The sequence below is a fragment of the Castanea sativa genome, chromosome 2 (genome assembly GCF_040712315.1).
Source record: "Castanea sativa cultivar Marrone di Chiusa Pesio chromosome 2, ASM4071231v1".
NCBI classification, from domain to species: Eukaryota; Viridiplantae; Streptophyta; class Magnoliopsida; order Fagales; family Fagaceae; genus Castanea; species Castanea sativa.
Window position 1 is genome coordinate 25,078,949 of NC_134014.1, and position 25,208 is coordinate 25,104,156.

General features: G+C 36.4%; 1 protein-coding gene across 1 annotated transcript; it reads right to left on the reverse strand.

Annotated features, from left to right (window-relative positions):
- Nucleotides 1–17,310: 17,310 nt before the first annotated feature.
- LOC142625115 (uncharacterized) lies at nt 17,311–19,116 on the reverse strand. The gene has a single exon (XM_075798817.1). The coding sequence runs from the start codon at nt 19,114–19,116 to the stop codon at nt 17,311–17,313; it is 1,806 nt and encodes a 601-aa protein (XP_075654932.1).
- Nucleotides 19,117–25,208: the final 6,092 nt, after the last annotated feature.

Sequence of the window (25,208 nt, forward strand, 5' to 3'; positions counted from 1 at the left end):
CTATAGTAATGTACCTAAACAGCCATCAGAGTACCAGACCCAATGATGGCCCCGTGGCCCTTTGTGCAGTGGGGACTGGATATCCTAGGTCCTTTCCCCATGGGAACCAGACAAATGAAGTTTTTGGTGGTAGGAATCGATTACTTTAACAAGTGGGTAGAAGTCGAACCTCTTGCAGCAATCACTCAGTAAAACGTTAAAAATTTTGTGTGAAAGAATATTCTATGTAGGTTCGGAGTACCTAGGGTATTAGTGTTGGATAACAGACGTCAATTTGACAACGCACCCTTCAGGGACTTTTGCAAGCATTTTGGAATCAAGAATCACTATTCTTCACCCTCCCATCCATAGGTGAATGGACAAGCAGAAGTAGTGAACCGATCCCTGTTGAAAATCATCAAGACTCGGCTTAAGGGGGCAAAGGGGATATGGCCAGATGAGTTACCAGGTATTCTTTAGGCCTATAGGACGACCGTACCAACTTCGACAGGAGAAACCCCCTTTAAACTAGCCTATGGAAGTGAAGCTGTCATACCAGCGGAAGTTCATATGGCTAATCATCGAGTGATGGAGTATCAGGAGAAAGAGAATGGGGAACAACTTCGTCTCGACCTCGATCTTATTGATGAGGTAAGAATGGATGTGGAGCAAAGGACAGCAAGATACAATAATCTTATAGCTAGACAACATGATGCCATGGTGAAACCCAGACGGTTTAGTGTGGGGGACCTTGTTCTCAAAAGAGTTTCCTTGGCAACTAGGAACCCAGCTCATGGAAAATTGGGACCTAATTAGGAAGGACCCTACAGGGTAATCAACTACAAGAGGCAAGGGTCTTACTACCCGGAAGCTCTGGACGGGCGGAAGTTAAAGTATCCCTGGAACGTGGAGCACCTGAGGAGGTACTATCAGTGATAAGTAAGGACGAGGAAAGTCAGTGATGAAGTTGCAGCCATGATCTGGGTGTTTGCTTATATTTACTATTGCGTTCTTACTACTACTATGGTGTGTATTGAGAATAAAAAGTGCACTAGTTCTTAAACTTTTGCACCACTTATAGACCAGCTTACGAAAGACGAGGTTATGTACTTGGTATTTTCTTAAGGCACTAAGCTTCTAAGCATGTGCCATATTTGTGGACAATGTTCATGTAATAATATGGTTTGGATTTTCAGTGTATTTTACGCACAAATCTAACTCCCATTATAACACCTACAAGGGAGGCGAAACCCTAAGATGAATGAAAATCTCTGGATGCAAGGATGTAATGTTCGTAAGCTTTCCTCAAGACGAGGGTAAAGTAAAGAGGCTAAGGCATAAAAGGCACACAGTGAAGCTAGTCCATAGATGAGCATCTAGCCAAGACGCTCAGATTCTAGGACGAGGAAAAAACACTTAAAACGTCTATGAAAAAGACAAATGCCAACTGCCTAGCCCATGGACGAGGCAAAAGACGCATGGTCATCGTTGCCATTCCCGAGAAGAGTTACACTAGGAAAATTAAAAGACGTCCATAAGAAAAATTCATGGACAACCATACAACACTACCCACTGTTTAAAAAAGCCAATAACATCTAATGGTGAAAACAGAGCATAGATTCGTCCATACAATAAAATTCAGTATTGGATAAAAGTATATATTCATCAAAATTTAAAACAAGGGTAAACGACCAACGTCCGAAAACCCCTGCGAAATAAGCCTTAAAAGGCAATTTTAAATAGACTTGTCCAGAAAATGTTGGACGAATTAATTGTATTCAAATACATTTGAAAAATGTCCTAGACACAGTGGACCAAAGCAAAGAAATAAAAAGAACACTTTGAACAGAGTTAAAAAGTCTTCAGGTAACGGGGGCATCAGGCATTGGGGTCGTCCTGGGTAGGCTTGGTCGAGGCGTCGTCTTTAATATTGATATCTTCAGAACTAGTCTGAAGAAAAGAACTAGCAGCACCCCCTAATTGAAGGACGATAGAGCTAAAATCAACCTCGGGAAACTTCTCCTTCGCCTCCATACGAAAATCTTCAAATCCTGCTACATAGTTGGCGTCCAGAAGGTCGGTTAATTGCTTTGAGGCCTTAAATTCCTCCATAGCATCTTCCTTAGCCTTCTCAAGAGAATTGCTTAACTCGCCAGTCTTCTTCTAAAAGTGATCAAGACAAGTGTCTTTCTCTACTATGTCAGCTCTTAGCTCTTCAACGAGGTTCAGCAAACCCTTGGTTTCCTCCTTAGCCTTAGCCGCTGTTTCAGCCCAGCCTTTACAATCGTCCCTGACTTCCTATATCCTCCTCTCCAATAAAAGCCTCGTCTTATCTAGCTCAGTAGCCTGTCTGGACGCGGCTATGAACTTTGACATAGTCTGCATAAGTAATTACGAATTTACGTATAAAGCAAACGAAATAAGCGTATTACGAGGAAGATATATAATAATAATAAAAAAATGAAGAGAAGTCTATATTAATTACCTTGAAAAGGTCGTGGATACCTGAGTGTTCAAACTCTCTCAAGGACATGTTATAGCACGCAACCACGTCCTCGCCAGAAACTGCCTTCTAAAACCTCTCCCAAGCCAAGTCCTCACTCTCGAGGAGGTTTGAAACAACTTCCACAAGAGGCTGGGATGAGGTAGGAACACCAGTTTTAGACGAAGGAGTGTGGGTAGGCTCAGACGACTCCATGTCGAGGATCTGGATGGACGGCGATTGAGACGGAGGAGGAACAGGGACAGTAGGAGTGACGACCCCAAGCTTGGACGATCTCCTATGATTCGCTCTCTTCTCCTTCAGACGGCTGGGGAGGTTTTCAAGATTAATAGCCTTCGACAGGCTTCTCTTGTCACCGACAGCAGGACAAGCCCTAGTTTCAGCATCTTGCCTATTGGCCTCATCTACAACTCCCTTGCCTTTGTTCTCTTTCATAGTAGCCATTCTTGCAAAAAATAAACGAATAAGTCAACATATATGTACCTATGACGATATGATTATGGCAATGGCAAGATGAACAAAATGAAGACGAAATCTTAGGGCAAGAACTTACGTCGACGAATTGTAATTTCATGAGCTAGGGCTTCTGAAGAGGGTTCAGGGCCAAGTCCCCAAGTCGCAAGACGTTGAAGGGTAACCAAAGAATGGAAGTCCCTCTCTGGGTGAAGACGAGCCTTTTGAACACATCCTAAATAAAACTTGTTCAAAGACGGCCTTTTAACACCTGCAGTAAGGACGAGGAGCTTAGTTAGTATAGAAAGACATATGATAACGGTAATTCTACAATAATGATAAGCATACCTTCAGGATGAAGGTTCCCTAACTCTCCTGTACATGGGGCAAATGGATCCCTGCCCACCTCAACAGGGTGCCCTGCCCAAAAACCTGAGATGAAGAAAAACTTCGTCTTCCAATTCCTATCTGATGTAACCAACGATTTTATAATCCTACAATCTCTTCTCCTGGCTATAAACTGATAAAAGCCACGGGATTGGCTAATTTTAGAAGGTTTGTAGCAGAAAAGGAATTCGTCTACGGTAAAGGGACAATCCCCTTCGAAAACCTCTCTCCACAAAATTGCATAGAAACGACGAGTCTCCATGCATTGGGATTGAACTGACACAACCCTAAACCCAATCTAGTGAGCAACTCCCTAGCAAATGCATTGAGAGGCAATCTAAGACCTCCTAGAAGATAGGCCTCGTAAACTTCTATGCCAAAGTGAGGTTGGCAACACCACTCATCACGGACGGCCAACCTAGGATTTAGCTCATCTAAAATCTGATACCAGCTCCTAAGAGATGTTAATTTCCTCTAGTTTGTCTTAGTAAGAACCCCCATAGCACAGCTATAGATGGTCTCAACCTCGTCTTTTTGAGTGGACGAGGGTGCCCCTGAGGGACCAGACCCAGACGCCACTCTTGTCCTAAATTCCTCTTGGAAGACTTCCAAGGGAACCCCAGGAACCCTAAAAATGTACTCGTCTGTGGTGTTACCTCCACTACTACTGCTATTACTGCTAGAGCCACTGTAACTAGTTAAGTTGTGGTATTCGTCTATCTCTCTATCAACACTATTACTAAACGAAGAAAAAACTTCTAACATTGTGGAAATTTAAGGGAAACCTAAAGACGAGTGTAGAGAAAATACCTGGCTCTAGACGAAGGAAAACTAGGGACGCTGGGATACTTCTAGACGAGGCGATGGACGAGAAATTTCAAACAAGAAAATTTGAAAAATGCAGAGGGTATGGGAGGAAATCCACTATTTATAGGCGTTGAAAAATGGAACCTGGAACAACGTGCTCAATCAGGAAGAACCACATGGCAACTTCCCGAAAACACAAATCGACGCAATGGTTAACCCATATAGTGATGACACGTGGCACAATCCGAAGCCATGGGAACCCCACCATCGAGATCGAGACACGTGGGGTTGAAACATGTGTCCAAAAACCAAGAGCTCTAGACGACCCTTGGATGAGGGGGCAACTGATAGTGTACGATACAGCCTATCTTGAAGTCGTCCATAGAGGTCGTCTGTAACCCAGCTAGTATTGCAAGAACCCCTGAAAAACCTTACCTATAACCACCTCGTCCAAAGAGGAAGAACCTTGGACGAGGTCTGCGTGACCAGGGAATGAGACGCTCGGCCAAAGTCCACAATCTCGTCTTAAAGGAAATTTGTCCGTAGGAGGAACAACCCCTATTTCTAAGCTAAGTACACTCGGCAAGAAGATACTAGGATGAGGATATCATACTTGGGAAAATTTCCCAGTGTAATTTGACAACTCCTTATTTCACGCATAACTTTCGGTAATCGTTGTGTAAGAAGTATATAACTCCTAAACGGTTATGGAAGTTATCTTTAAATTCTTGCACCTCCTTGAATCTAGGGAAGGTTACAAGTGCGATAACCGTCTGTTAGAACATTATATAAACGCTCATTCAGACAAAGCAAAGGTACGTTTTTTTTACTACTCCCAAAAAGTTGGAACTCCAAAAATATAGAGAAAAACTAACTTCGCCATCGGAGGGTTCTTGGCCGGCAACCCCGGTCACCTTTGATCGCTTTTCTTTCTTTTTCAAGCCGTTGAGAGAGCAAGTGGTCCTTTCAAGTCCGAAGCATCCAGCCTACTGATTTTCTTCGCATCATCAGATTTCTCTGCAAGATTCCAAAAATTATCATGTAGCTTTCTGTTTCTGTTGTTGCACTTGATGTGATTAATCAGAGCTTACCTTTGGAACCCTGATGAGTGTTGTTGCATTGTTATCCTTCATCTCTATATTTTGTATATTTATCAATTTATAGTAAATTTATTACTTTTTTTTTGTTGGTTGTAATTTCAACACTCTTTTTGCTATAACATATTGCTATTTAATCAATTAAATCATTTGGCTTCCTTACATGTTCTGTGTTGATTTCTCAGTTTATGTAGTTACTTCTTTTCATTTATAACATGACTTACTAATGCAGTCACAAGAGCAAGCCTATTCAGGTCCTTATTCATGTGATCAATGCTGCTTTGTTGTTGTTTTCCTACTTCTTATGTTGCATATTGAAAACAAATTAGAGAATGTTGAGTGAACTTCCACTATAAAAATAAAAAAAATAAAAAATAAAAAATAAAAATTTTAAAAAGAAGGAAGAAAAATTAAACAAAAGGGAGATCCATAAGAAGTGGATGAACCTTATAAATGTTGACTAATTTTGTTTTAATTAGATTTTTTTTTTTTTTTTTTGGTTGGGGAGCTGTATTAGTGATTGGGTTCTAGATGGGTTATTAAAATGAGTACTAGGTGTTCAATGAAATCCTACAAAGAACTTGGGATAGAAAAGGTTATGTTTGGGTTATTCTAAAACAAAAGTAAAAGGAACTGGATTGAGTTTATTAAGCATTATTGTTGAGGAAACTACAAGAAGAAGTTGATAAGATTAAGTTAGTGCCTATAGTTTTCAGTTACTTTTTTTTCATTGAAAAAAATTAAGCTTTTCATTCGAGCATTGATGTTTGCATAATAATATTAATAAAACTATAAGCATTTTGTAGCGAAAAGAATTGATTGAAGATAGGTCTGTTGACAATATTAAAATCAAAGAACTTGAAATAATAACGAAAAGAATTAATAGAAATAATAACTCTGTTAGGAAATGCAATGGTTTACTTTTTATCATTCAAATAGTTGATATTTTCACATATGCTTGAAAGGTGAATAACATTGTGTACACACATATTGGTAAAAAAGTGGAAAGAAGCGCCAAGTTCCAATTTTGATGTTGTTGTTACTCATATATAACATCCAGAGTCTATTGAATAATTTGTGTTGTTAGAGAAACCGATTGAAGTGGATAAGAATATATGATTTTCCTATCAATCTTGATGGGGCACATTATAGAGTATCTCTATTGTTGTTGTTGTTTCTCAATTGTGGTGTTCATGGCATTTAAGTTTTTCCCCCTCAAACCATCAAAGTGCTTGAAGAATTACTTTGGGTTTGGAATTTTTTTTCCTATTATTAAAGCAAAGTTACACTCAGAATTATATATGATGATCATTGTACATTATTTTTTGGCAAACCGATCATTAATGTAGCTTCTAGCACCTCAGTTGACTCTTCTCAGGAATTTTGTATTTACAATGATATATTTTCCCCCACATGTTAATGCAAATCAGTTATCCTTGACTTATAATACCTTTGGCTACTATTTGAGAAGAGCTACTAAATTAAATGGAAAGGTCAAGAAAACTTAATTTTCCCTTTGTATCTATTATTTCTTTTGTAACTCTTAAAGCATATGGGAATTCAAAGTGTTTTTGTGCTCTCAACCGGCAAATAGCTTGAGAAACTTTTTGAAAACAAACAAATTCAGGACTGGGTGAGTGCAGGTGCTATTGGTGACCTTCAAAGTCTATTAACCAATATAAGAAGTGTTGGCTCTAATAAAATTGATCCCACAATTCTTTGTCAAGTTAGGTAATATGCAAATATGACATCAAACTGCTAGGATGAACTTTTCACTTTACATTATATTTACATTTGAATTTTAAAAGTACTTCTATAGTCTATGCAAGGTAAGGAAAGGATTGCATACTTTTTCTTAGTATCATGCATCTTGAAAATGTTTATTTTGTTAGTGAAAAAAAGGGCTTAGATGAGCAGTTGGGTAGTTTCAAGGTAAAGTTTAATATGACATATCAAGTCTTATGTCATTATGGAATCATTAGTCTTTAACCATTGTGTAAACTATTAGTCTTATGTCATTATATATGATGATCATTGTACATTTTTTTTCCCGCAAACCGATCATTAATGTAGCTTCTAGCACCTCAGTTGACTCTTCTCAGGATTTTGTATTTACAATGATATATTTTCCTCCACATGTTAATGCAAATCAGTCATCTTGACTTATAAGACCTTTGGCTACTATTTGAGACGAGCTACTAAATTAAATGGAAAGGTCAAGAAAACTTAATTTTCCCTTTGTATCTATTATTTATTTTGTAACTCTTGAAGCATATGGGAATTCAAAGTGTTTTTGTGCTCTCAACTGGCAACTAGCTTGAGAAACTTTTTGAAAACAAACAAATTCAGGATTGGGTGAGTACAGGTGCTATTGGTGACCTTCAAAGTCTATTAACCAATATAAGAAGTGTTGGCTCTAATAGGATTCATCCCAAAATTCTTTGTCAAGTCAGGTAATATGCAAATATGACATCAAACTACTAGTATGAACTTTTCGCTTTACATTATATTTACATTTGAATTTTAAAGGTACTTCTATCACTACAAAAAAACAGGGCTATCCCAGCGTTTTCAAAACCGCTGGGACAGCCCCAAAAAACGCTGGTATAGGGTCAAAATTCCTATCCCGGCGCTTTTTTTCCCGGCGCTTCAAACCGCCGCGCAGTGCCAGTCGGTATAGGGTCGCTGGACCTGTACCTGCGCTTTTTTCAAGCGCCGGGATAGGTAGTAACATATACCAGCGCTTTTAAAAGCGCTGGTATAGGTCTTGAATAAACATAATTTAAAAGGCTTATACCAGCGCTTTTGAAAGCGCTGGCATAGGCAATACCTATTTCAGCGCTTTTGAAAGCGCTGCTATAGGTCTTGAAAGAACAAAATTTAAAAGGCCTATACCAGCGCTTTTCAAAGCGCTGGCATAGGAAATACCTATTCCAGCGCTCTTACAAGCGCTGGTATAGGTCTTGAATGAGTATGCACCAACCAGGCCTATACCAGCGCTTTTGAAAGCGCTGGCATATGGACGCCTATGCCAGCGCTCTCAAAAGCGCTGGTATAGGTCTTGAATGAGTATTATTTAAAAGGCCTATACCGGCGCTTTTGAAAGCGCTGGCATAGGCAGTACCTATTCCAGCATTCTCAAAAGCGCTGGTATAGGGCATATGTATATACCCCTATGCCAACCCTATTCCAGCGGTTTTCAAAACGCTGGAATAGGTCCTTTTTTTTTTAATTTTTTAAAAATATTTTTAGCACCTGTAATTTTTAGCACCTGTATTTTTTTTTTAATGTACATACAATACATATTTTCCAATAGCAAATACAATACCACATTAAACCAATAAGCTAAATATAATTAATTACACCATATCAATAATTACATCCCAAATGTCTAAAATATTATACACAAAATAATACATCCCAAGTGTCTAGAATGTTATGAACAAAATAATACATTCTAGCTATATAGAATGTTATAATAAAGTTTCCAACTATGTACAATGTCCTACACAAAAAAATACATTCTAACTATATAGAATGTTATAATAAAGTTTCCAACTATGATGTGTATATATATCAAAGTTTGAAACTTTATTATAAATATGAAAATGTCACAGTAACTACTCCAAAATAGATGGCCAAATTATCGCCTACTGCATATCATCAAATGATAAGTGCTAAGCACCGAGAGACTCGATATCCACTGCAGAACCACCATCACCAGCACCACCATCATCATCAACATCCTACAAATTAAGAAACACACAATGGATTAGCGTACTAAACAACAGAGTTAGTAGCTGAATGACACAATATCACTACTATTTCAATTAAGCATATCAATTGGGTATTAGTCTCAATAAATTTGTCAAAAAGTGATTAATGAGCAATTTATGCAAAAGATTCAATAAGTGATTACTTACAAATAAGTACAAACCAACCATCAATGCAAAGAAAAGGAAAATGTTTTCCAAGCTCCCAGTCAGAAAACCACAATACAATTATCAACTAAAATAAGTTCAAATGAGGATTTAATAAACAAACCAAATATGTAAATGACCTCTTGCCTAAAGAGACATTTAGGCCCTGTTTGGTTTATGGCAAGTGTGGATTCATTTTCTATACTCAAATCTTATTCTCATTTTTTGTTTCTAACTAATTTTTTTTTTGGCATCAATTTTCAGTTTTAGTCTTCCCTAACTTTTTTTTTTTTACAAACCCAATAGATACATACACAAATGAAGCTTTTTACAGTTATCCCACCAGTTAGAAGTCACTTCCTACAAACTGGTAAAAGTCATAGCAAATATGCCTGAAAACAAACACCACACAACCATGAATCCACCATTAGATTTCAGCAAGCTCACTCCTAAACTCCTCAAATCCACCTTCAGATAGAAATGGAGTGGAGAAGAGCATACTCCCACCTCCATCAATACCGCAACTAATCAAAACCCACAACATCACCACCACTAAATTTGGAAACCATATACACACAGGCACCCCACAACCAACTAGATAGAGTGGAGAAGAGACAAAAAGAAACAACCAAAGCCATACCCAAAGCCATGCCCAAATCAAAACCCAAACTAATCACCACACCCACACCTACCACCAAACCTACTATCATAGCTACAACTTGGATTCAACATCACCAAACTCAAAATAAAAATGCACATATTCAGACACAGAAATACCCACAAACAGTAGCACATTTTATATCAACTTATTGATATAACTTATATAACTTATTGACCAATGAGAAAGATATAACGTTAAAACTTCCATTGCCAATATATATCTTTGTTTAAGCCTAGTAATTGTGTAATTGCTGCGCAAATCTAGAGATTGAACTAAACAAGAGACAAAACTGTACTATATCTGACCCTAATGGATATAGTCTTCAATGAGTTGTTCAATAAGGCATTCCACTTACATGGTACAAATTTTGGATTATTGAAGATGTTACTATGTTTTGAAGGAAAGAAAAGCATGGTGTTTTCCGTTATCATGGGGCCATAATTTACATTACCATATATCTAATACATATGACACACAACATACTTTGTATTCAAATTTCTTACCATAGACAAACTAGGAAACGATGGGCATAATCGAGTCAACACCCTCCGCATTAACCTCATTTCAGCTTCAAGGGCATCATAACGAGTGCATTTCTCCTTCATTGCTTCTACTTGAGTAGACAACTCCATAACTCTTTGGTCGGTTGCAATAGATGTTGGAGGTGGCGTACTATCATCCATTGACCTTGCACGATTGCCAGAGGGGGTTGGACCAAAGCCTACCCCTCTGACACGACCACCTCTCTCTGCACCGATAACCTGTCCGAATGCATCATCGGGCTGCCAAAGTATGCCAGCCTCAATGTCGTTTCCCTGCAACTGTGACCCTGTTGCCATAAGCTGTTTCATCTTTGCCTAGTACTCACAAATAAACAAGACAGCATATTAGCAACGAGGGCAATAATACACATGCAAACATGAGTAATATGCTTTTATATATATAGAAGTTGGGTTGGAGTTATTATAAAAGAGGCTGTACAATTTTGACTGGTACGATTAGCTTTTTCTGTGAGATTTGGTCAAAAAAATCTTTATATGAAATGGTATGAACTGTGCACCTATTAGTGTTAAAAATTTATGTATAATTGGAGAGTTCACTAGAGCTCATTGTAAGAAGAGCTTGTCATAGCCTTTCAAATTGAGTGTGTCACATCTCAGATCGAGTGCTCCAGTTCTTAGTTTACTAGGGTAGTAGTGAATATGATTAGTTACTAGTTTCTTAGAAATAGCAGTGGGTCTTTTTTTGATAATTAGAAATAGTAGTGGTTTTGTTTTTAGAGAATGACCTTTTTCTTCCAAGACAAGACAATGCTAGTGAGGATTAGTTAACAATACCTTCAGCTGTAATTTATTGTAAAATACATTAATTAAAAGAATGGAAACTGGTTGAACTCTTGAACCTCCATGTGAACTCAACTTCAAACTTTACAAGTAGATAGATTGGATGAAAAATATGAGCTGTGTGTGTGGGCAGTTGGAAAATATGAAAAAATTTCTGGTTTCCCAGCCATAAATTGGATGAAAAATTCAAAGGGTACCATATGGGCAGTTCCCAATTTTCTATGCCATATTTCAGCTTTCTACAAATATATGTAAGTGTGTTGTTTACTGCAATTTTGGTTGGTTGGGGAAAAATATGGTCAAACTCATAGGTCCTAAAAGGATATGTCTTTATTCTCATTTTAATTAATATCAGATGCAGGTTCGATTAACTACAAAAAAAAAAAAAAATGTTATAAACAAAAGTTTCCTAACATTGGACGACCCTAATCTAATATAATCTAATAATCCCAACAACCTAATCAAGGACAAGGTTGGGCAATGAGAAACCAGTCTCCCCTTTAATTAAAGTCCCTACCATGTGACGTTAATCAAAGAACTTCTTTTCAACTCAAAATACAATAAATTTAAATTTAGAAGAATAATTTGTTACAAACTTACAATGTTCGCTTCCGCAGTGGCATTCACAGCAGTACCATCACGGTGAGAATACGCCACTACATACATCTCACCTCTCTCTAGTTGTTTGCCTTTCTCTGTTGCCTACAGCATGGTCAGTACATTCAGCATATTAAAGCGAGGGTGTCGATTCGATGGTGTTGAATCGCATTTATTCCTACTTTACAACACAAAATGATATAAGCTTTGTTATTTTAAGCATGTTATTAATGCTACAAAATATTGTTCTTACCATGATATCTGCCGTCTGGGCCATGCTTCTCGATCCCAGCGTATGTAGCTCTGTTTGCTTTTCACGCCGCAGTTTGTTATCTTTTGACAACTCCTACAAACATTTCAATAAAGTCACTACCAATTACAATAAGAAGCTAATATATAATATCTTGAGCATGGAACCTATAAAAGCAAAACATCTATACTACTGTAACTATTACTACCTTAAAATTGTCAGAGAACCAATACTCCACCAAGCCATGAAATTGAGTGTCATCAACCTCCGACAGTGATAGCTGAAGTAATTCTTCCTTAGTTGTGCCCTGCTTGTAGTACTTATTCTTCAACTCTGATTTGTGGCCCCTCCACAACTTCCCAATCCGTGAGAGTGCCCATTTCCTTTGGTCGCCAAGTGGGATGCGGTTTGTAGGAATTATGTATCGTGCCTACCATGTGTAAAGTTGAATTAACTCCTTAGGAGGTCACATTTTTAACATTATAGCAAACTGACATAAAGCTTTAAACAAGTAATAAAGAGTGAAGAATTTGAAAGAGAGAGATTTTGATACCAAAATGTTGTGTTGCTTCATAATTTATAAGAAGTTTAAAGTGTCAGGGAAGATACTTTAAAATCTTTATAACATTTTATCCATAAATAAAATAAAATTTATGGATTAATTAAATCTATAGGAGAATGAATTATGACTTATGAGGTAGTATTTTAGGGGCATAAGTAACCTACATAAGACAAATATAAATATACACTAGAAGAACAATGTGGGCTAGATAATATTTCTAGAGCAACCTAAGACAAGAAGGTCACTTCAAGGCACAAAAGCACTTTTAAAATTGTGTGGTAAAAATACAATCTAGGTTTAAGGTGCTAACTCAAGGAAGCAGAGCCAATGCATGATCAATCCATAATATAGAAAATTAAAAGATTAACTTTACATAGGTTAGAGTATAGACAAGATGAACCAATTAAAACAGAAAATCTTAAATCCAAACTGATTACAGGGGAATCAGAGATGCACACTCCTCTCAAAAAACATTTCACTATGATTTTGATCCACTTTTCGCTGATATATTTTATTATGTAATGATCTCCATGAGAAAGAAAGTGTAAGAGATGCTTATGAAAAATTTATACAAGGTAAATGGCATAATCACCACAAGTAGCACTTATTGAAATCCACAAAATATTTTATTCTAACTCAACAAGCTAAGCTATAGAACCTATTATTGTAGTTTGCATAACTTTATATAATTTTATTTAGACAGATTGAATTTTATTTTGAACCAAAAGATAAAAGGAAAAAAGAAGAAGAAAATCATGACTATTGAAGCAATTGATATATGTTTAAAGAAAATTCATGGTCATTTCTTGGCTCCATTGCTTTTTGCCTAATACCTGAACGGCTTCCCAACACCGATTCTTGTATTGTAGTGGCATGGAAGGCCATTTTCGGTAATTGATTGGGCACATATCAGGCTTTCTAGCCAATGTTCCCAGCCACCTAGCAAAAGATCCAGCATTCTTCCCGATTGGCTGGCGCGCTCCATTTATCTTCAAGAATAATTTTTTGCCCGGTGGCATATTCCAAATATCATCAAATCGATTAGGCCCACGTTTATTGGGCATAATAACCGCTCCTGCTGCCGGTACATCCTCAGTATCTATTAAAACACCAAGTTGCATTACAATGAAACACAAAATAATGAAATGTCAAGAAACTAGCCATTTGGATACTTGGATATTCCAAAAATCATTTAAGTAAAGTTATATTGTATCCTTATTAGTATAAGGATATTTAATGCAAATATTAATAACATTGGAATGAAGAAGGAGTGTGAATTTAAACTTTAAAACAATGAGATACTAACAAATACCCCTAATGATGAAGCTAACTAGTAATAAATTATGTGCCATAAAAAGTCAGAAGGAAAAAAAATTTCTTCAAACTCATTGGTTGAACTTCAGATCACATGTGGACCTGCTTCTGAGAAATAATAGGCCAAAAAAATAATTGGGACTATAATTGCTTGTAGAGTATGAATATATTTGTACAATTGTACCAATATATATTATGAGGTTCATACACAAAGGGATTGTTACTTATGCCAATTGCTTTGTTCAGTACATTTAGGCGTGTATAGCATAATGTACCTTGGTAGCTCAGTCAAAGGGAATCAACCATATGGGTCATTACTCATTAGAAATAAACAAAAATACCCCATTTTACAAAAAAAAAAAAAAAAAGCCTTCAAGAAGAATTATAATCCAAACCTAAGAGTAGTAATAAATTGTATAATGAAAGGAATAAAAACATGTTCAAGGTTTTTAATAATGGTTTGTTATAATGATTTTGTTCAATACAGTTTTACAATTTCTAACCCATGAAGGATTGGATGGACATACATACATGGTTCTTTAAGGCCTCTACGAAAGCATTTCTCAACCAGATTTTGCAGTTTGACAATGTGGCTTAATAATGGTAATGACCTTAAATGTGTAAAGGTGAAAGAGAAGAGAAACTTAAGAGTACATAAATATTAGCCATACTTCAAAGTCCAAACCTTAGAACAAAGCCCACATCGACACATTAACTGAACCCAACTAAAAGCTTTATAACCCACATCCAAAAAATAAATCAGCCCACTAAAATGAGAAGGCCCGCCATCATTAAACTCACAAAACTTCCACTTTGACCCTTCGGGTTTCAAAAAATCAAAGTTCAACCCACTAACTATCAATATTACATTTTAACTCCTAAAACTCCAAAAATAACACTTTGACCCCAAAAGTTTCTCAAATTGCACAAAGACCCAAAATTTCCAAAAAACTGTCTATCTTAATGTTTGGATCAGCATGTTAATATTGATCTCTATGGGCTTATATGTTTAGGTATGTGTCATAATTTATAATAATTTTCCTAGAAACATATTTATTAACACATTAATAGTGAACCTATAAACTTTTGATTATCTTAGAAAATTACTTAAATTGGATTTTATTTTATTACAAACAAAACAGATTTACAACAGATATATAGGAATGGAATTTCATAATCATGCTATTGAGTACAAATTTAGAAATACAACGACTGGTGCTTGTGTCTCGTCATCACTCCCACGGGAATGTCGTCTATCATCATCAGCTGGAGGAGCTTGTTGGCGTGATGGTACGTCATTCGACCCCACATGTGAGGAGCTCTCACCAGGCTCAACAAACTCAAGTCGCCGCTTCCTCCCCATTCTTGTGTGCAGTACCTAAACAATGCAAGCTTGTTAGTTATAAAAAACATAGTGTTACATATACATATGTCTATATATATATATATATATATATATGAATAAAATCTCCAACAAACGCTTTAAACATGCAACACTTCACAAGCACACTACCAAGCCACACATATGGAATCAATTGAGTTTTCATTTACTTAAGTCCAAAAACAGTATAGGTGACAATGAAAATGCATATTCTAATCTAAAGTGTTAAAATAGGAACCTATTAATTCAAAAGATGGTCTTACTACGTTACACTACTAATCGTCGTTGTACTCATTGTCGCTATACTCCTCATAACTGACTTCGTCATCAATAAAGTCATTATCATCTATGAAGTCCCCATCTTGCTTCTCGTTCTCCTCAATGAGCATTGCATCAATTGTGGTTCCTTGGACATCAGGTCGAGCCAAACCAATGTTGTCAGAAGCCGCATTGTCACCGATGATATTGTACGGAACATTTTCGCAATAAGTATCACCATCATCCTCACATAAGGGACCACTGCCCGCGTCAAACACATCCCTTGCTTTAGTTTTAACAACTACAAACCAATCCTTGTCCCTCTTGTCCTCTACATAAAACACTTGTGAAGCTTCAGATGCCAATACATATGGCTCATCCATCAGTTCATCCCCCACATGTATCAAGCGGGTAAAATTCACAAGTGGAAACCCTAACTCATCAATCTTGTACCCCGGCTACTATGAACGTCGGCCCATTTACATTTGAATAGCACGTGTCTTATTTTATCCGAATAATTCAACTCAATAATATCTGTTACAATACCATAGTAAGCAACGCCACCATCAGTCATGACACTTACTCCACTGTTTTGAGTTTTCTTATTCTTCTCCGAATCGTTAGTTCGAAATTTTAAACCATTGGTGACATAGTGCTTCATCCGCTTGGCTCTGGAATAGGGATATGCACCAATTGTACTAAGAGTAACGCTAAGTTTCTGCCTGTCAGCATCACTCATGGACATAACCTAACACGTTTATACGTACATATTATAAGTAAGTTATTTTACTTCCCATATACAACCATGAAAAAAGTCACTAGCATTCATACTTACAAGATCTCTAAACCAGCCACAAAACTTCTCCATGTGGTGCTTATGAATGACACCATCGGTTATACGACGGCAGGCCTTTCTTAGTTCATCCTCGATCACATGTTTGTGCATACTGTGCATGCATTTGTGTTAGTCATAATAAAACAGTATTTCCAGTAATAGAGTACGACCGTAAACTAATTGAATCAATATAACTTACTCGCGAAAATGTCCAACATCGGTACAGTTGAAAAGAATGTAACGATGAGCTTGAATTAATTCTGTTTGACCTGGTGTGAAGTAAGACACCGCACCAGTAGAATTTTCCACCGTTCTAATAGGTCGTGTGAAAATTGTTTCCATGCCATGCATGTACCTTGAACAGAATGTTAAGCACTCTTCAACTATGTACCCCTGAGCTATAGATCCTTCTGGAGCGGCTTTATTTCGCACGTAAGACTTAAGTCGAGATAGGTACCTAGGCACAATACCGAACTCCCCAATTGAACAACATACCATGCATTAAAATACCAAATCAATCATAAGCCAAATATTAGGATTACCTCTCAATAGGATACATCCAACGATAATGAACTGGTCCACCAAGCTTTGCTTCCCTTGCCAAATGCATGACTACATGTACCATAACGGTGAAAAATGATGGAGGAAATATCTTCTCCAATTCACACAACGTGACTGCGATATCTTTCTCGAGGTTTTCAAGATCCGGCACAGTTAGTGTTTTCGAACAAATTTCACGGAAATAACATGATAACTTCATCAAAGGCCTTGTTACTTGTGACGGCAATGATCCGCGCAAAGCTATTGGAAGGAGTTGTTGCATCAAGATGTGGTCATCATGACTCTTTAAACCAGAAATCTTGCGTTCTTTGAGATGGACACGACGTGAGATATTCGAAGCATACCCATCGGGCACTTTTACATCCTTCAAAACTTGTAGGAAGCCGTCTTTCTCACTTGTACTCATATTATAACAAGCCGCGGCATCTCAACCGTATCAACCCCTTTGTGGACTAGATGAAGTTCACTTCGTATACCCATGGCCTTTAAGTCAAGGCGTGCTTGGTAGGTGTCCTTTGTCTTGTCTTTTAAGTCTAGCAACGTCGCCATTATATTATCAGTAACATTCTTCTCCGTATGCATCACATCGATATTGTGACGCAACTTCTGATCAGCCCAATAGGGCAAGGTGAACAAAATGCTTCTCTTCTTCCAGACACACGGATCTTCCTCCCCCCTCTTTCTTTTGTTATAAAGAGCCTGATGCTTCTTCCCAAGACAACGTCCAACTAACTTCTTTGTTTGGTCCATGATCTCTGAGCCCGATGGTGTCACTGGAGCCACTCTAAACTCCTTAGTCCCATCAAAATTTATATCATCTTCACGGAACTCGTGATCGTTATCCAACCATCGCCTATGTCCCATGTAACAAACTTTCCGGCCATGTTTAAGGTAACGGGACTCAGTATCATTCATGCAACATGGACATGCAAGCAAACCCTTCGTACTCCAACCGGAAATGTCAGCGTATGCAGGAAAATCATTTATGGTCCACATTAGTGCTGCATGCAATTGGAATCTGGTATTAGAAGATGCGTCAAATGATTCGACTCCAACATCCCACAGCTCTCTTAATTCTTCTACCAAGGGCTGTAGGTACACATCTATAGCAATCACAGGTGAGGTTGGACCAGGAATTACAAGTGACAAGATCAAGGAAGACCTTTTCATGCACATCCACGGAGGGAGGTTGTATGGAACCAACACAACCGGCCATGTACTATGCGTGGTACTCATGTTTCCATATGGGTTGAACCCATCTGCTGCTAACCCAAGTCGGACATTGCGGGGGTCAGATGCGAACTCTACATGCTTATCATCAAATTCTTTCCAAACTTCAGAATCAGCGGGATGCCTCATCACCCCGTCATTTGTTCGACTAGTAGCATGCCATTTCATATTAGTGGCTAGTTCGGATGATAGAAAGAGTCGTTGCAATCTTGGCTTTAAAGGGAACCAATGTAGGACCTTTGCAGCTTTCTTCTTGATCTTACTTGATGAAGCTTTTGTCTTATCAACTACAGGCGACTCGGGTGGTTTCCATCTTGATTCCTCACAATGTGGGCAAGCATCAAGGTTACTCTTTTCCTTCCAATAAAGCATGCAGTCATTAGGACAAGCATGAATCTTCTCATAACCCAAACCCAAATCCGTAATTATCTTCTTAGCCTCGTAACAATCTTTTGGCAACTTAGCATCCGAAGGAAGTAAATCTTGCAAGACTTGAAGCAACAGAGTGAACGATTTGTTAGTCCAACCGCAAAGAGTCTTTAAGTGGTACAAAACCACAATGGCTGAGAATATGCTAAATTTTGTACACCCTTTGTATAAAGGTTTCTCCACATCTTGTATTCGGTCGTAAAACTTTTTTGCATCATCATTGGGACCTTCAACCGGTTGTTGCACAGAAGGACCATCTGGACCTTGTTGCACACTAGGACCTTCGTCCATTGAAGCCGATGCCATATCATGCATGGGGTGTAAGTCATGCAGCATCCCATGGAAATCGCCATATTGATCCAAAGTTTCATGTACACAACTACTTCCACCTTCAGTAGTGGTTTGTGTAGACTCAAATTCCCCATTAAACACCCAAGTTCTATAATTCTTCACCATCCCAAATGAGTACAGGTGATCACGCACGACCTCTACATCAAGCATATGTCTATGCCTACGGTTCCTACAAGGACATGAGATCTTCCTCGACATGCCGTGCGAGCGGCAAACTCCACAAATGAGTTAAGCCCATGGAAGTATTCTTCAGAACCTCTTTTAGCGTCCATCCAACTCTTATCCATTGATATGTGTCAAATTATGAAGCGCACCTACACTACAATTTCACCATTGCACATCGAGTTTCAAAAATGTAACAATCACAAAACAAACAAATCAACAACCCACCACAACATACTATATGAATTTACTTAGACAAAATGTGAGGAATTGACAACAAATTGAACAACAAGAAGACAATATTCACAAAACAAACAGTAATCCCAATGTAAAATACTCCACCTTTTCTCTCCATGTATTTACTTGTTACTAACCCAATTACTATTAGATAGCCAGACCCAAAATAAACCTATCAAAATCTATACTTAACTGTAATGTGGGACTTTCCAAAATCTATACTTTACTTGTTACTAACCCAATTACTATTATATATACCCTCTTCCAATCTAATCATAGTATCTTAATATTTCTTTCAAATCGATATTCAACTTCCTTTTTTGTAATCTTGACATTTTTCAAGAAAAAAAAAACTTCATTTTTTTAACATAAAATATATTTGTCCATATCACCTTAACTTCTTGTTTGCGTACTTCCTCCTTTTTGGCTTTTGATCTAGCACTTCTTTGCACCTCAAAGATCACAGCAACTCCTGCAACCTATATAGGCAGAAATTAGCTCATGAAGCAACAACAAAGCCTTAGTCCCAAAATAATCTATATCTTTTTTTACTAGCACAAAGATTTACGTTGTTTGTCAATATTAGCACAAAGAAGTAAGGAAAATGAGAGTTTACACCAAATTTATAATATTGCCCCCAACAAACCCTAATATGGTATATTCAATTTCCCAATATAATCTTACTATATACTTAATTCCTAGACTGTTACCCATAAATCTATAGAGGGGTATCAACATATAGGGTGAAGTGTCCTACTATTAATTACAAGAGTCTAGGTGAAGAGAACCAAATAAACATTATGACAATAAAAATAAAAATATTAAAGTTAATGGTTGTACTAGAAATACCAAGACAAAGGGGACCAAGTTCTAAAAAAGTAACCCCCAAAAAAGAAAAAAGAATACAAAAACAAATACCTTTTTAAAAGAGATGCATGTATTGCAGCCAATAGATTCAGTCCCACGGGATACCAAAACAGCCAGTGGTCTTATAAACAATTCTAATAATGCCCACAAGGCCATAATTTTTAGCAAGAACTTTTTTTATGCTACATTATGAACCACAAATTGAATCTATTTCCAGCTAATCAAATCATAATATAAGGTTCTAATTGGTGCAGACCACCAATCTAGAGTGGTCCTTTGAAGCACTAGATTGTACCATGTCAAGACAACAAAGTCTTTATATACATGCTCATTTTGCCTACCACTCTCCTCTTCCCCATGCAATCATGTCTTTATATAATGGTTGGTAAGTGATTTAATGTTTTTTGACGTGAAGTAGATAAGCTTTTGTTTAACATGTAACATTAATCCAGTTATGATCCTGTTTGGCCTTCATGAGCCCTTAAATTTTTATTCTTGCACTTTCACTTGCCTTGCATGTTCATTTTTACTAGCACCTACACTTACCAATGTTTACTCCTACATATTTACAATTCTTTAAAATCCTTTCCACTCATTTTCTAATGTCCATGTATGCATGTTCTGCATTTTGCAATCCAAAGAGGTTAAACAAAACTGTCTGAACTCTAAACTCTGAAGTTGTAAAGGGCATTTAGTGTGAGTTTCTTACAATATTTTAAGATATACAATTTAAGAGATGCAAAACTAGGGGGGAAAAGAAAGGGCACAAAAAAAAAAGGTTAACTGCATAAAACATTATGTTACAATTTAAAAAAAAAAAAAAAAAACACACAATCATGCTGAAATTGATGTCAGTGACTATATTCATATTTCATAGTGAGAAAAGACCAAAATTTTGTCCAACTCCAACATCATGAAGTGCTTCCTAATATAAATAATAGAACAAATTGCAATTTTTTTTTCCGTGAGTAAACACAGAACAAATTGCAATTACTCCAAATAAAAATACAACCAAAAGAAGAAACTCATCATATTACAAATTAAAAATCTAGTCATCATGAGTATCTTGACACTTGACTGCCAAAAACAGAGAGACATAAATGAAGAACCATAGCTTAATGTCTTGGTGCAGTCATAAGTTAAAAGTCCTCACAGTGGTTTAGATAGCTCCTCCTTCATGAACAGACCATCCTTAACAAGCTCTTCGAGAGATATTAGCAGAGTGTTACCACAATTTGCATCCTGAAAGTAATCATGTCAAGGATAACTGCCTACAATTAAAATGACACTTACAAAATAACATTGGAACTAGATATGCTAACACGTATAAATGGAGAGTCAAATAACGTGGATCATTTAATTTCTATACAATATGCATGTAATCATGTCAGACTTACATATAGGATCTAACATCCAACATGGTGGAACCTAAGCTGGACATCTAATAAGCCACAACAATCCCAACTAGTTGATCACTATTATTTATTTACCTTTTCTTTTTTAATTATCAATATAACAACAAACCCAACTTTCAAATTACCAAAAATTTCATGACTATCCAATGAAATTCCTTGACTTTCAATTTTACAAAGCAAGAATTCAGCTTCCCTAAGCATCCCCACATGGACAAGCAACAAGGCCAAGACTTCACGCAACCAAGGGAGATGCTTAAAACTATTATCCTGTTCATTAGCCCACTTGAAAATTTCCCACAAAGACTCAACCTTTCTAGCTTTAATCCCAACTTTCCCACTCTCACATTGAAAACCCAGTAATATTTCAAGCACATTTTCGGGTTTCAACACCAAGACCCTCAAAAATCTATGAGCAATATCGGGTATTATGGGTCTGTTTGGATAAGCTGTTTAAAAAAGTGCGTTTTCAAAAATAGCGTTTTTAAAATAAGCCTTTTGAAAAAATAATTTTGAAAATCACAATAAAATGTTTGGCAAACTTTGTGAACAGTATTAGTTTAAAAGTGTTGTTTCGGTTCAAATTACCAAAAAGGGCTTAGCGTTCAGTTAGTATACTATTTAGTTTGTCTGCTAAATCATGATCCAAATTTCAATATATAAAATAATATAATTAAGTACAACCAATTACATGATGTATTGTTGTATATTTTTATTAAGTATAATAATAGTTTGTTATGTACATTTAACAAATAAAGATAAAAAAGAGAAGTCATAAAAGTGGTGAAAAAAAGAAAAGTCATAATACCATTGATCCTCCCAAAATTAAAAAGGAGAGATAAAGTTACTATAATCAATGTTTCATGCTTTAACGTAAAATAAATTAAGCCTTTCCTAGAGAATCTCTTTCTTTCTTGTATTTCAAGTTCAAACAAAAACCCAGCTAAAAAATGAAGTTCAAAAATAAAGTTCAAATATCATATGCCTTCACTAATTAAACTAACATTGCTACTTTTTTTTTTTTTGTTGAGAAAGCTTATATTGCCACATGGTAGTATCTAAAGGTGAACAGCATATTAGTTCATAGTATACCTAAAATGTGAATTAAAAAAAAAATTGGAATTTTTTTCCCATTTTTTATTTTTTGGTTGTAGAAAGAATGGACACGTATGCTAGTTTGATGTAATCAAAGGAGAACCATTGTATTTGATTTTTTGCTGAGTGGTTTTGTTTGCTTTTAGCCAACAAATTAATATGACCCATCCCATTACCTGACCACCTAGGGAGTCTAAGTTTTGACACTTCTAGTTTCAACCATACACGTGGTGGAGGTAGATGGGTAACTAATAAATGTTGCTTTTGTAAAATCAACAAGTCACTCTTTGTGCTTCCCAAAAATGACGGAAGAACTGAAGAAATAAAGAAAGAAAAAGTGGAAGAAAAAAGGTAGAAGATTAGGATGCTGAAGATTTAAAGGAGATGAGCCAAGAAAATTGTGAAGATTGCTTAATTAGCCGGTGCCTACCCAGATGCATCTGCCAGCGAAAGCTAGTGATCTGCAACTATATGGTGGTGCAGATTAGGTAAGTTGCTAAAATTACATTAAGCTTTAAGTTTTTTTTGGGAGGGGGGGGGGGGCAGTCATGGCCCCCTCAGCCTCAACGTGTCTCTGCCATTGGACAGAGAGCAAGCTTGAGGGTGACCAGTGAGGTTATTTGCTAGCCGGTGTTTTTGTCATTTAGCAAAAACTTGAGAGTGTTTTAGGTATTCAAACTTTAAAATGTATACTGTGATTTGCATTTTCAATGAAGTTTTTCAAAAAGCTATTCTATTATATCAGATAAATCTAAAAGGAGGTCCTTCAGAGAGGCATGAGAAAAGTTTTATCCAACAAATGGGAACACTTGAGAATGACAAACCAAAATAACACCAATTTTAATAACAATAAATAATTGATAATATGAGCCAATCCAATGCTAAGCACACTAGAGCGATCCTATTCCTAACACATTCAAAAATCAAAAACCAAAAACCCAGAACAAATATTTTATGGAAAAAAAAAACAAAAAAGTGCTAAATAAATAAAGAGTGGAAGGTATACCGTCGAGGGTGTGTCAGGCGGCTGAGGTAGGGAAGGAGACTGAGGATGGCCGCGGTGGCTGTGTTGTTGGAGGTGGTGGTGTTGGCGGCAGAAGGCAAGGCCGACGGAGTGTGATGGAGAGTGAGGGAGGGAGTGAGGGAGAATGAGGTTGTTCCTCTCTAGATCGGAGGACTGTTGGACCGGCGGCGAAGAGAACAGTGGTGGTTCGGTAGTCCGAGTGGCGAGGGTACAGTAACGAGAGTGAGGGAGAATGAGGTAGAGAGTGTTTGGGAGTCAGATGGTTTGATTTGAGTGAGAAAGAGACCCAATTTTTTACCAAGTGTTTTGGTGGGAACTAAAGAGTTTTAGAGGGAATTCAACAGATTTTTATTGTGACAACATTTTGACCTATTATAGCAAACTTAAAGCTGCTGCAATAAAGAAAGAGTAGGCTAAGGTTTATTATGACGGAAATATAACTTCTTGTGGCGAAAATCAAGCCCGCCTTAATAGCTCTTTAGGATTTTATTAATAAAATAATATTTAATACTTCAAATTAATAAAATATAATTTAATAATTAAAAAATATAATTTAATACTTCAAATTACTAAAATTAAATTTAATACTACAATTGTCAAACCCAGTAATATAATTTACTAATGAATAACAATATAATTAATACTTCCAATTATGTAAATATATTTTAATACTACAAATTAATTGAGTATAATTTAATAATTAATAACATTTAATATAATACTTCAAATTAATAAAATATAATTTAACAATACAAATTCATAAAATGAATTACATTAATTAATAAAAATATTTTTTAATAATTCAATTTAAAAAAATTTAATTTAATTTAATATATTTTAATTTAATACTTCAAATTAATAAAATATAATTCCTCACTAAAAATTAGTAAAATATAATGTAATAGGTAAAAAAAAATGTAAGATGAGACTTGAGGACCAACAATATTAATTGGTGATTTAATATTTTAATTGGGTTGGACATATAAAACTCATTTGCCCATTAAAACTCATTTGCTAATTACTTTTAACCAAAACCCAATCCAACCCAATTATTATAGGTAAACCCTAACCCATCCAATTACCCAATTACCAAAATGCCCCTAAATAGCAAATGACCAAAGTACTCTAAAATCTTCAAAAATGACCAAAAAACCCCAAGACCTCAAAATTACCAAAATAACCACGAAACCTACAAAATGACCAAAATACTCCCGAAACCCAAAAAAAAAGACTAAAATATCCCCAAAATCCAAAAAATGACCAAAATACCCCCCAAAATCTAAAAATTACCAAAATACCCCTAAAACCCATAAAATGGCTAAAATACCCCTAAAACCCATAAAATGACCAAAATACCCCTAAAACAAAAATAAAAAGACCAAAATACCCCTAAAACCTAACAATGACCAAAATACCCCCGAAACCAATAAAATGACCAAAACACCCCTGAAATCTAAAAATTACAAGAATACTCCTAAAAGATAGAAAATGAC

Bases quoted from the DNA above. Each gene is read 5' to 3' on its own strand.
- LOC142625115 (XM_075798817.1), bottom strand. From the start codon at position 19,116: ATGTCGAGGAAGATCTCATGTCCTTGTAGGAACCGTAGGCATAGACAT.